Source organism: Carettochelys insculpta, chromosome 5 (assembly GCF_033958435.1).
Source record: "Carettochelys insculpta isolate YL-2023 chromosome 5, ASM3395843v1, whole genome shotgun sequence".
NCBI classification, from domain to species: domain Eukaryota; kingdom Metazoa; phylum Chordata; order Testudines; family Carettochelyidae; genus Carettochelys; species Carettochelys insculpta.
In genome coordinates, this window is record NC_134141.1 from 26242099 (window position 1) to 26255994 (window position 13896).

The window sequence follows — 13896 nt, forward strand, 5'->3', positions numbered from 1 at the left end:
CTTACCTCACTGTAACTCTTTTTGTGTTTGAAAATCAACGTGTTTGGTTATAACAGTGGGAGAATTTAAAAACCAACTTGTCGTACGCTACTTATGCCATTTGTTTACAGTGTGAATTTCAGTCACCTTGGACAATGGAAATAGATTCGCCAATGTCATTCCATGATTTTCATGCATTAGCAAAATTCTTTGGGAATGTTTAAATAAAATATTGGGTCACTATGTCCATGAACATACTTCAGTTTACTTAAGTAGAACACATCTTAACAAAATTCTAATGTATGCCCTCAATGCATTCAACCATGATCTGTTCATGGTTTCTTTACAGAAGAGACACGAATAGTCTTATGTAGTCTGTACTGTTAATTCCATTTTGACACGGTGAGGATGGAGGATCGAATTGTGAAAGTTCTCCATGTGTGAAAATGCCACAGAAGTGCTTGGATGATTTAGAGAACTGGGCCTATACATTATTTACACTCAAAAGCCATTGTTTTGAGCAAAGGATTGGACTAGATGACTTCCTGAGGTCTCTTCCAACCCTAATGTTTTATGATTCTATGACACTAGTTTGATTCTTACAGACAATGCCAAAGCAGCCTTCTTGTCTTAACACAGTATTGGGTGTGTTTCTGAGTAGCTTGTTGTGTAAGTCCTGCAGTCATGAAGTGTGTCCGCCTGGCTTGCTGTGCCCATGCTAGCAAGTTGCTACACCCTGAAAGTAAGAAGTTATTTAACAGCATGATTTAAAGATCACAGAAAATAGCTGGATATATTTGAACAGAAAAGACAGAAACATGAAAAGTGAATCTCTGAACACCTGAAGTGCTATGAACCCTCTCTCTCTAACAAGAGGCACTGAAGGGTATACAGTTCCCTCAGTCTTGCTTCTTGCAACTGCTTGATCATTCACGACTGAACTACCTCTGGGGGACATGAATACAAGGTAATTAAAAACATGCCCGCACATGTACACACCAGAAACTGTCACACACACAAACCAACAGTTCTTTGGACTGAACTACATTTAGAATCAACATTTTTAAATTAGTAAAGTTCAAATAACTGTGGTCTTATTTGCAGAGATGTTGAACATACATAGGTCCCAGCGACTTTAATGGGACCTCCGAAAATCAAAACACGAGCAAATAGTCAGAACTGAGCTGCAAAATTACAAAGCCTAGAGATTTGTCTTCCTGCAAAATCTTTGTCATGAGTCAGATTTAAATGGAAATAAAATATCTGACTTTCAGTAAACAGAGTTCAAGCAACATTTTGTCAAATCTGTGTTAAATATTTCAGTTCTCTGCAAATACTAAGCATTCAGTGGAGCTTCCATAACTTCCCTTGGGGGAGTGAATCAGGTGATTTTATATATTATAAACCACAAATTCTTTTTAAAATGTTTTTAAGGAAACTGAACAAGCAGAAAAGATCAACATTAGCTTGGCATTTTTCCTGTACGATCTGCTTTCTCTAATGGACCGTGGGTTTGTGTTCAGCCTCATCAGACACTATTGTAATCAGGTAGGCATCATTCAGAACAGTATTTGAATGAAGTTCAGTGTTCTGTTCAATTCTGTTTCTGACTCTTTTTGTCATTCAGCAGCTGGGATTAGTGCTAGCGCCCAAAAGTCAGGACACATCCCCCCGCTTAATGGAACCTGGGAGGAGGCGATGAATGCTGTTCACAACCATTGGGTTCCCAGGGCCTCTGCATCAAGTAGGAGCCCTTCCCTGGTGTTTTCTGAGCCTCCCACTTGCTGGACATCCTACTTTTAGGTCCTCTCTCCTTCCTGCAGTCTGTGTCTCTACCCATGGAAGGCTGCTATGAGCAGTATTAACTGTTTCATCATTGACCAGTGGAAATGTGCCTGTATTTGATGGTTAGCTTGCGTGTAGAACAAACTCCCACTTTTTCTAGCTGTACACCCTAGCCCTGTGAAGCCACAACTGTACAGAACTTGGCAGAGTAAGTGGGTTAAAATGTTTATGTTGTCCCTGCTCCTCCTCTGACATCCACTGGCTACATTTTGGCAGGTTTCTTCTCATGTTTCTGTTTCTGTCTGGACCATGCTCCATGGTCTTAGATGAAAATTAAAAATCCGTCTAGAGCCCTAACCTCTTGTGTTGTTTGCAAATGTCTTTGCTTCAAAAGCCGCCTAGAAAACCCGGTATTAAAGCACATGAACCCTCCATTATTTTCATACAAAGTTATTTGATGTTTCTGTATTTTGTAATCCCTCTGATCTTGGTTGGGATCCATATAGCCTGTTTCCAAGTTTATTAAAAGAAAGCTAAATTCTGCTATTGGACATGTATACAACTTCCACTTAAGTCCACAATGGTTTTGCCACTGTTTCTGCTGGGAGGGGCTCTGGTGATACTCTTAGGGTTGTGTGATGCTCGGTGGAGGAGCAGATTGTTTAGTTTGCCATCAGGCCAGCCGCTTTTTTAAATGTTAACATGAGTATACACCAGTGATGGGCAAATGTTCTGGCCTGTGGGCCACATCTTGGAATGGAAATTATATGGTGGGCCAAGAATGGTCAGGAAATTGGGGGTTGGGGTGCAGAAGGGGGTGAGGTTAGGGGTGTGGGTTCTGGGGTAGGGCCAGAAATGAGGAATTCAGGGGGCAGGAGAGGGCTCAGGATTGAGGGAGGGGGTGAAGGCTGCAGCTGGAGGTTTGGTGTCTGGCATGGGTTGGGGATGAGGGGTTTCAGGTACAGGATGGTGCTCTGGACAGGGATCAAGGGATTCAGAGGGCAGGAGCGGGGTCAAGGGTGGCTCATGGGGTAGGGCACAGGGAAGTGAGAGGGTGAGGGCTCCAGCTGGGGGTGTGGGCACTGGGGAGTATAGCAGGGGGCTCCAGGCCTGGATCAAAGGGTGGAGAGGGGAAGAGCTCAGGCAGGGGGTTGAGGCTGCAGGTGGCAGTCACCCAGGCAGCCCCCGGAAGCAATGGCATGTACCTGCTCAGGCTTCTACAGGGAGGCATGGCCAGGTGACTCTGAGTGCTGCCCCCACCTCAGGCACCACCCCTACCGCTCCCATGGGCTATGGTTCCCAGTGAACACAAGCTGCAGATCTGGCACTTGGGGCAGGGCAGCCTGGGGAGCCTGGCTGCTCCTGCGTGTAGAGGCTGGAGGAGGTGACGCTCCGGGAGCCACGCAGAGCCATGGAACTCATGCAGTGGGGCAAGCCCCAGACCCCCTTCCCCAGCGGGAGCCTGAGCACCAGGCTGTCAGGTCTGACGGCCTGACTGCAGCGTGCAGGCTCCAGTTGTCTCACTTCTCCTGTGCACAAGGATCAGTGTTCCCTGCAAGCTGAGCGCTTGGGCAGCCATCCAGAAGAGTTTCACGTGCAGCCCAGCCACCTAGCCGAGCACCCCCAGCTGCCCAGGGTGGGCAGCATGTGTGTCTGTTGGTGTTGCTCATCTGCACACGTCTCAGTGCTCATAACAAAACGCCTGCTGCCTATGCATGGGAGAAATTAGGGGAAACACTGACATGGGGGAGTTGGGGGAGATGCTTCAAAATTATTTCTGGACAAGCTTGCTAAGGCTGCTGCATAGTTCCTGGGAGGAAGGAATATCTGATTCTCTCTGGCGAGGTTAGCCGAGTAAAACACCACCACGAAACAGAGAACAACAAATGGATGGAAACTTTTTAGACTCAAAATCCCAGGGAGCTTTTTCCTGTGTGTTACCCTGCTCAGTTACTTGTACTAAATTGACTGGTTCTGTTTTGCGAAGAGGATATTTCTCCATGTGTACAGCTGAATTACCCTTGCTCGTCACATGATGTTTTTGTTTGTGTTTTTTTGCTAGCTGTCAAACAAGCTCACTACCCTCCCCACCCTAATTTCCATGAGGCTGGAGTTCCTAAGGATCCTCTGCAGCCATGAACATTACCTCAATCTAAATCTTTTCTTCTTGACATCAGTGTCTGCACCAGCATCCCCCTCTCCTTCTCTGTCATCACAGGTAGGCATTGCTCAGTCCCATGTCACGTGTCTGTCCTGCGACACGCAATACATGTGTGCCGTGCCTTAACTTAACCTTAAGAATATAATTTTTAGCGGAACTGTTTAAATATTGTCCGTGCACCCATTGCACAGTGATTGTTATGACTACTGGCTGTCGGTAGAGACTTCACTTGCCACCCTTCACTGAACTTTTACGCAGATAATTGACCAGAGGGCTCCCTATAAAACTCTATTAACGCCCTGTGCCCTCTGCCAGTTGGCACCCCGGCATCCTGAAGTTAATATGGCCTTCTGGAGCAGAGGGTTGAATGAAATGAATGAAGAACTCCATCACAAGCATGGCACACTAGCTGGAATAGCCCCTAATCCCAATGGGATTCCCTGTCTACCATACTGAGGCAGGTAATGCCTGCTCACCAGAAAAGGGAGTGTTCACTTCTCTCCCACTGGCCATCATAGGATGGGTGTTTTCTACTCCAAGAAGATGCAGCAGGGCTGGTGGGATGTGGCTGCAGACCTTTAGCCAGGGCGAGGGAGTCACCTAGGAAGTTCAAGTTCATGCATCTTTTCCAAGTGATACTATAGAAACAAAACTGGTCCTAGCACAGTAGTTTTGCATGTTGGCCTTAAAGACGCCCAAATCCCATATCTTTAGTGCGCAGGAAAGTCAATATTCATTAAGGCAACTGTTTTTCTTAAACTTCTTTCTGATCATTAAAATTATTCTTGAGGCTTTGAGAGATCGGGATTCACAGTGTTATTGCTTAAGGCCAATTCTTGCCATTAAACAGCTGGAAATGAGATTCCAGTCCTAAATAATACCAAGGATCTCTGCATATCAAAAACAGATAAAGAGCACAACAGAGCTGGGTGGTTACCACTTAGAATTCATCTTTTCCTTAGGCAATATCATCAATTCTTTCATCCTTTAAGAGCCACCCACAAAGGGTAACTACTCAAGCCATTGGGGTTTTTACTGCTTTTGCATAATTTACTGCAGTAGCTGGCCCCCAGCTTACCAATTCTGCTCTGTCTACAGGAGAGTTGCTAACCTGGGTGAGATTGGTTTTTCAGTAAGAATTGTTGCCTTGAGGATAAATCTTGTGGAATTTTTGTTGAGAACTCACATTGAAATTAACTTAAACCAGATGGCCAATGCCTCTGTGTTACTGCAAACAAACAGCTCAGCCTGTGTTTATTGGGCAGCTAGGAAGGGACCACTCTGTAGCAGTTTCATCCAAATTCAGGCCTGCGCTGTCCCAGAGTTTTGGGGGGAAGAGTTCAGATGTGGAGGTTTGATTCAGCCCATTATAGAGCTAGGGGGTCAGCCACAATCTAGTTCTGATATATTTCTTTTCTGGCAGAGATTGAAGAGTAACAATGAACAGCAAATTAGGAACTTACAAACCTAACTTTTCACACTAGAAGCAGATTCTAAGAGTCATGCTTACCCAGTCAGGAACAGAAATGTACCAAGTGACCTATGGCTCAGGTCCATGGTTACACCTGAGGAGGTGATGGCATAAACTTAGTAGCAACTTCATGGGTCCTGATCTGGCTCTGTATCAACCCCAGGCATACCTTACAGCAGATTGAAGGCTACCCTAAATGACACTGGTTGCCAGCAACTCTAGGCAGAGATTACCAGAATACAGGAAACTCATGTTCATACCTCCCTCTCCAACACTGGGCTGATCCTTCTGGGTGTGGCTACGCCAGCCTTAAGGCTGCTTTGTGCAGGTAGAATGGGAAAGACTCAAGCTGAACACAGAGTTGATTCTGACTTTGTGTCCTATTTAAACTAACAACCACAGCTTTTTTGCATATCAAACACTGACACCCAGCTGCTTTTGCATAATTAACGCAGAGGGTTGATCGCAGAACATATTCATTGAATAACTCCTCAAAACAGATTTGAGAAAATTGCAAGCAGCGACTGCAACCAGTATAAGAAACTGAATTCAGTGAACAAATTACTCTCTTGTAATTACAGGCTCTGCTCCAGTTTTAAATCATTCAGCATTGTTCTGTAGATGCATAAACATTTTTTGCTTCAGAAAGATTTTGCTCAGTTTGATTGAAAAGCTTGATGTTTTTAATTATACATTCCAATATTTCCCTTGAGTGATGATCTTGTTCCCATGTTGTATATGGTCATTTTCAGTAGAACAGGATAGTAAGATATATTTTCAGTTAATTGTCTCTATTGTGTATTTAAATGAGTTGTAATTTCTTTGATCATCCATTAAAACACCTAGTACATTTTTGCAGAATTCAAGCTCCTGCTCTAGTTTCCAGGATCAGAAAATTGCCAGCATGTTCGACCTTTCGGCAGATTATCGTCAGCAGCACTTTCTGACTGGACTGCTCTTCACCGAATTGGCAGCTGCGCTGGACACGGAGGCAGAAGGGTAGATTTCTCAGTTTTAAAGAGGATTTTTTTTTTCTGATGGCCCAGTGATCAGTACTCAGTATGGATTTAATTTTTAGGTCCAGCCTCTTGCTTTCCATTATGAAGATGCTACAAAGGCAGTATGGGGAGCATATCAAAAGAGAGCACCACTTACTGCTCCCTCTGCCTTTGGGGTAGAATTGATAGAGTTTCACTGGCCTTGTGTACACTGGAGAGTGTTGGGTATGTTACCCTCCATGTGCATGCTTGTATTGAACCACACATTAACCTCCATGTGCATGCTTGTAACAAACAACTGCTGGCAGAATTGCTTCCATGGAGCCCAGGCAATGACGCCACCGTTTGAAGTAGAATTATTTTGAGCAAATTGAACTGTCAAGTTCTCTGTCTAAGACACCAGCTGTGGGGATATAAACCCATAGGAAAGTAGGGAGCTTATCTATGGCTCAAGAAGCGTATGGGGTAACTTCTTATAGAGGAAAAAAAAAGGTTTTGTTGAAAACATCTTTAACTGGGCTGAGTGGGATGAAAGCGAGGCTGACATCTCGAAATTAGCCAGTTGTATACAGCTCTTAGAGTTTCAGTCAAATAAATGTTGTACTTTCACCCTGTGGCTAATTGCTTAGGGATCACTTTGTAATTAGGCAATAACACAATTGGTTTGTTAGTAATACGTTCTCCTCCAGTGAATGTATGTGTATTATTTACACACAGTAGTGCTAAATAAATATGGAGTAAAATGGCTTTGGGAATTTCACATCCCATTAGTGGGAATTTCACTCACTCTTTGCAAGATAAAGGTTTTGGGTAGACATTTGCCACACTTGACCATTGCAAGGGTATGATATGTGGCTTTTTAGCAATTCTGCTCCCTCAGAGAGTTATCCCTAGTGGATTCCTTGGAGGCCCTTTAGCAAACTAATTACCAGTGATCACTGCATTGTCTGTCATTTCTATCAGGATTTATGTAGGCAAAGCAGACTGACATGTTAATCTCTGAATATAGCATACGAGATGATCCACAGAATATTCATTAACTTCCTCCACCTCAGCCATCTCTCATAGCCTCTTTGATCTGCATAGCCCAAGTCTGTCTCAGTAACAGAGCTAGTCCTTGTTTGTGCTGACAGAATCAGTAAAGTGCAGAGGAAAGCAATCAGCGCTATCCACAGCCTGCTGAGTTCCCATGACCTAGACCCGCGCTGCTTAAAAACAGAGGTGAAGGTCAAAATTGCTGCCCTTTACCTCCCTTTGGTTGGGATCATTTTGGATGCACTGCCGCAGCTGCATGACTTTACAGGTGAGACTTTCTTTTCTTCCCTTACTTGACCCCTCAAAGTGACTTAATGAAGTGAGTTGACACAGTATAAAAGAGAGTGCCTGAATTACTTTCATGGCTAACGTGTGAGTGAAAATGTTGCTTTGAGTACCAGTAAGTTGGATTTTGAAGTACAGAAAAATGTTCAAATACTATAAAATAGACGCTATGGAGAAATAATTAGATGAGTAATTGATGGAGCAGTGCTTTCTTGGTACATAATGCTATATCATTACAGAGTTTATAATTATTCTGATAGATGGTTAACATATAGCCCTGGCCCCTGTCCTTTCAGGGTTACAATCTAATATTGAAACATAAAGGGGTATAACAAACAATAAAAAGGAAAATAAGAGTATCAATGGTATGTTATATTATTTAGCTAGTGTGCACCTGAATGCATTGGATTCAGTTAGGTTTTTGTTTTGTTTTGTTCTATTTGTTTAATTTGGAAGAATTAACCGGTTTACTCATTTTATTATTATTGTTATCATTTGAGAGTGCTTTTATCATAGTACTGAGGTTAAAAGGCACATTCAAAAGCAAAGGTGATCAGCAGGCTCAAGATTTGAGAATAGAATTATCCTAAATCATGAAACTTCAGATAATGTTCTAAATCTTTAATTATTTTTTAAAATAATGATTTACACAGTCTTATTCTGGCATATTTAGCTTCCATGAGTTCTTATGAATTTGTCCCTGGCAGCAGTTTGCCTTTTTTTTGGTTTGTTTGTTTGTTTTTTATGTTCTATTTAAAGGACAACACTGTGCTACTTGCAAAACTGCTGTTTGTTTTCATGAAAAGTCCAAGATAGCAACAAAAATATTTTGAGAACATATGTTTTTTTATAAGTTATGAAAACTATTTGTACATTTGTGGAATAAGACAATAATATTCTGAACTTCTTAATTACCACCTGCCATCCAAGAGTGTAGAATCACTTGACACATATTGGATAAGTCTCACCATACTCTGTTAATCTAGTATATCCCTATTGTTTAGATGAGATTCCGAAGCATAGAAAGGATAAGGCCTAAGTGTTCAAATGTATCCTCTAGTTTGGGAGTCTCTGTTTTTGGGTGTCTAAATTGCGATGCTTTGGGCTTAGTTTTCAGAGATATTGAGCACAGTGAAGTCAGCTGGACTTAGGTGCTTAGCATCACCAAAATCCAGATTTGTATTGTATTGTATGTGTTTTTCTATGAGAATGTTCCACCCAAGCACAGTTTCAGTATTAATGCTTCAGGGTTGTTTCCACTATAGGGTGGATTGATGCTGTAGCTATCGATCCACCAGTGGTTGATTTAGTGAGTCTAATAAAGACCCACTAAATTGATTGCCTATCACTCTCCTGTCAACTCCAGTATTCCAGCAGAATGAGATGAGTAAGGGGAATTGATGAGAGAGTTTTTTTCTGTTGTCCCCCTGCAATTTTGACCCCACACTAAGTACATCAAAGCTACATCCATTTGAGTTACAGTTGTCCTTGTAATATAGACCTGCCATAGTAATGTAATGTCACTGAACCTGACATTTAGGATTTAATCCAAGCCGTGCAAAACACTGGTTTGATACTACTCTGCAGAACCACCCTGAGATCCTTTAGTGGCGTTGCCTCTGAATTGTAAATCAACTTTACCAGATAGCAGGAACAGGTTAAAACAGACCCTTTATCCCTATGCTTATTTGTACCGCTTGGCTGGTGGTTGCAAGTGATCCTGCTATTCCTACACTTCTTGCCCCTCACAGGCCTTGCTTCCCCTTCCCCTTTCAATGTACCAGTCAGTTGCTCTCATGGGAATACCAGTTGTTTCGTGCAACAACAGGAATAAAAGGCTGTGTCACTTGATAACACTGAGACACCCTAATAATCTTGGATTATACTGTGTGGAGTCAATGGGGCATTTCATATATGGGTTTTTTTTATAGTTTCAGAAGCCCGCAGTGGGAAGGGTCGTACAGGGAGTCCCGATGAAGACCAAGACTCTACAAACCCAATCAATCAGTCTGTTGCCTGGGCCATTGCTGGGAATCAGTTCAACCTCCTAAGGACTTCAAGTGCACCTCTGTCTTCACTAGTATGTCTGTGTTGCTTTCCCAGCCTTTCTTTCTGACACTATTATTTTTTTTACCCTTGCTCAGGTGTTGGCCTAACCCATTAGCGTACTGGAGAGACAGTGCCCCACTTTCAATTCCAATGCCCAGCCTAAAACAGCTGAGAGCAGCCATTACAGGGAAGGGCTGGCTTTGCCCCCGTATCTACAGGTTGGCGTGAGAATGGCCAGTAGCTCTGTGGAAAAGGCACTTGTGTAATCTGGTTAACACTTAGGAGCTGTAGGAGCCTCAAACATTCATAGTGACTATGGAACCTTTATCTCTAGTTTCTACTGTGCAAGTGCAAAGGGTTTATAAAAACTGGCCAGGTTTTCAATGGGGATGGCAAAAGTCTGATCCCTGATAAAAAGGCTGCCACTCTGCCAAAGTTCAAGTCCCTGCTCCAAACTATGGGGATACCAGAGCATTACGAAGGAAAAATTGCTGGATTTTTTTTTTCAGATGGGTAAAAATAATTTATTTCCCCAGCCTCCTTCTCAGAAATTGCTGAACCATTTTGGCTGAAATAATATTAATAAACAGCCTGAATCAGAAACCCATCAGCCCAAATAGCTAAAGTTTGCTAAAGTTTTAAGCATCTGGAAACAGGCGTTATAAAAGAAAATGTCAGACAATCAGTCCTGCCTATGATAATGGTTTTTGTAATACTCTTTTTGCATTTTTACTGGTTTAGTTTTTGTTTCTGTTTGGTGTTGGTCTCATTTTTGTAAATCAACATTAATCAAAAATTCCTGTTTGAATTCAAATGTTCCTATATTCTTTCTACATCAAAATAGGAAACTTTTGAACATCCAGATAGGGCAATATTTTCAAAAATAGTCATTCAAGTAACAGTCACAAAATATGTGCACACTCACAAAAGGATCATTATAACTTTGAATGGTTACATGTGTGTCTAGTACACACTTAAATATTCAAAAGGTTTTCTTGTATGATCAGTTACCCTAACTGCAATCGTTCCTTTGTACAGGTCTGGAAATATTTTTGGGTATAACTTGGGGTAATTGCTTTTAGGCCCAGATTTGCAAAAATTGCATTGCTGTATCTGTGTGCAGTAATGACCACTGAGTTGCGTGTGTCTGTGTAAACAATATGACGTTACAAAACCACAACAAGAGACAATTTGAAAATTCTACCTCTATACCACATGGTAACAAATCTGATGTACAGATAACTACGAGCCAGTGCCCCTTTCTCTCGCTCGCTCTCTCTTTTCTCCCTCTTTTTCTTTTTACACACATGAACACCCTGTCTACGCAACCTTCGCTGTACATAACAACTACTGAATATGGAATATATGAAGGACTTTCAGCATGTAGTATCATTTCTATACAAAACTCTACCAGTATTTAAATAATATTACTGAACCTGTATGACTTTTTTCCTTTTGCTCCCTCCATGGAAAATGTTTTTTATCTGTCTCTAGCCCTACAAACAATACAACACATTAAGTCCTGATACCACTCGCAACCTTTTGATCTGCTTCCTCTGGATCATGAAGAACGCTGAGCAGAGCCTTATTCGGAAATGGATTGCAGACCTTCCATCCATGCAGCTGAACAGGATTTTAGATCTCCTTTTCATTTGCGTTTCCTGCTTTGAGTACAAGGTAAACAGCACTGCATTTAGCCGTTTGTAAATGGAACGTTTCCTTGATGCTTGTGTCACCGTTTTCTAAGAAACTCTCCAATACAATCTTTCCCTGGCCACCCATAATTCTAAGACTGGAAAAGGTTAAATTGGCATTTTTGTCATCTGACCTTCATGCTTGTTAGGGATGAGCAAACTACTTCAGATAGGTAGTTTGACCCAAGCTTTTGAACAAAACTGAAATTAAACTTTTTATGAGATCCTATAAAGCTGTTTAAATTATTCATTGTCTTTGCCTTGTTGTTTGGCTCTGATCCTCTTACTTCTGAAGGAAAGCGAGAGGGCTGGCAGTTGTGCAAATGCATCTCTTTTGCCTTTGGAGCTTCACTGATCATACATGTAACGTATTTCTGCAGGACTGTTCCTTTCTTCTTTCCCCCAGGAACATAAATAACCTGTGTGAAGGGATGGGGGTAGCTTTGTGCTGGGACATCTTTTATCTCCCTTTTCTAGCAAGCCATGGGATAAAAGAATGGTCTTGTGGTTCAGACATGGGTCTGGAAATTGAGACTCTTATCTGAGCCACAGATTCCCTGTCTGAACATGCTCAAGTAACTTTCATGATGAGTCTGTCAGTCCCTGTAAACTGAGCCTCGGGCAGCATTTGTTTCTGTTGGTGATGTACATCTGCACATGCCCTGGTGTATACGATAAAATTTATTCCACATGTGGATGGAAAAAATTAGCGTGAGCAGTACTTGTGAGGCTAAATGCGTTAATGCACACAAAGCCCGCTGCGTGGAAGATGCTACAGAAGTACAAATTATAATAGTGACAGTGGGGCCTATTGTCATGTCTTAATCTATCCAATTCCACCTTTCTCCTTACTTCTCCTTTCTCCTTACTTCCAGCTATCCCAGTGTGCTTAGAAACAGTACACACACTGCCCCTTTGACAGTGTGCGTGTTGCTATTGCACTTTGATTGTGTGTGCCTTATGCACCTTTGATAGAACTCTCCCTACTCTGCAGATTGTAGCTACAGCTTTGATAGAACACTTTGAACTTGACTATACGTACTTTAAGAGGGGTGGTCAGAAACTGATTACTAAAACTTTGCTTTTACATATATGTCCAGGGCAAGCAAAGCTCTGACAAAGTCAGTACCCAAGTGCTTCAGAAATCAAGAGATGTAAAAGCCAGACTAGAAGAGGCTTTACTGAGAGGCGAAGGAGCCAGGGGTGAAATGATGAAACGCTGCAGGACACCAGCTGGTACTCACCCCTACCCTCTAATTTTAATTTAATATTTAGCAAAAGACCTCAAGCAAGCTGTGGATATTAATGTTCTTTTCTTTGTGTCTTTGGAAGAAAGTAAAATCAGCAAAAACCCCACCCTGCTAGTTGTTGACTTTATAGTTCTTCTGTTTCTCTTCCCTTCCTGCCCTTGCAGACTTCTCTATGTTTTGGTGCAGATAAAAACGGTTTAGCTTTCAACATATATAATATGTGAGTTCTTCTTACTCTATAAATATGCAATTAATATGTCTCCAAAAATCACGTCATGTTTCTTTGATTTTACTTAGGTTATGCATAGTTTGTTAATAAAGAATGAGACACTGTCAGTTGCGTAGGTCCAAAAGTATACAGAGAGGCATTTTATACAATTAGAGACTGAATTTCAGCCTGACCTTAACCCACCCTCTAGTTTTGTGGATATATAACTCATGCTTGGTGCCTCTCAGTGTTTTTATATATGAGGTACTCCCATCTATAAATTTTTCTGAAAAATTATTCTTCCAACTCCCAGAGCTCCAAACCCACCCTGAGATCTGAAAGTCAAGCTGGGTTTGTTTTTTGGCTTATGCATCATTGCCAGTAAATATATTTTTGTCTGCCACGAGGATCCGCTAAAAAATTATGTTGATGCTCAAGACGCAATAGACTCTAACTTACTCTCCCATCATTTTATTGTCTCTGCAGAGTTAACGGGAAAGAAAAACTAGATAAAAATATAGGGCTGTGCAGGTGAGGATGTTTAATGGAGGCGTGCTGGGTCCGTGACTCTTTCACCCTACATTCAAGTCCTATGGCCTCTTCACCTTGAGGCTAGTGTTCCTTATGGACGTGTGGACCAAAAGTGGTGGGTGGACCCAGAGAGCAGCTGCTCTCCAGCAGATTTCTGAGAGGCCATATCTACACGGACAGCTTTTCCCAGCAAAACATGGCTTTTGTTGGGAAAAACCACAGAGTGTCTACACAGAAAATGTGCTTTGTCACCAGTTTGTCAACAGAACCTGGCACATCCACCAGCAGCGTTATACCTCTCCCCATCTAGGTGTAGTGTTTCTCTCTATAGTATTCTGTCGACAAAACAGCCATGTAGATAATCCTGGGCCCATTTGTGGACAGACAGCACTTCTGGTTCACCAGGTATCCCTGTTTGCAGAGCTTCCAGTCAGGTGTTCTGTCAAGAAG

The 13896-nt window shown here is 42.1% G+C and overlaps 1 protein-coding gene across 1 annotated transcript in view; it reads left to right on the plus strand.

Moving 5' to 3' along the window:
• DOCK8 (dedicator of cytokinesis 8) overlaps positions 1-13896 on the plus strand; it is a 113237-nt gene that overhangs the window by 69737 nt on the left and 29604 nt on the right. Inside the window, exons 25-31 of the mRNA XM_074994083.1 lie at positions 1414-1527; positions 3827-3982; positions 6256-6395; positions 7528-7697; positions 9646-9794; positions 11258-11440; positions 12558-12693. Of these exons, the coding sequence (XP_074850184.1) occupies positions 1414-1527; positions 3827-3982; positions 6256-6395; positions 7528-7697; positions 9646-9794; positions 11258-11440; positions 12558-12693 (1048 nt within the window). The remainder of the gene's footprint in view (positions 1-1413; positions 1528-3826; positions 3983-6255; positions 6396-7527; positions 7698-9645; positions 9795-11257; positions 11441-12557; positions 12694-13896) is intronic.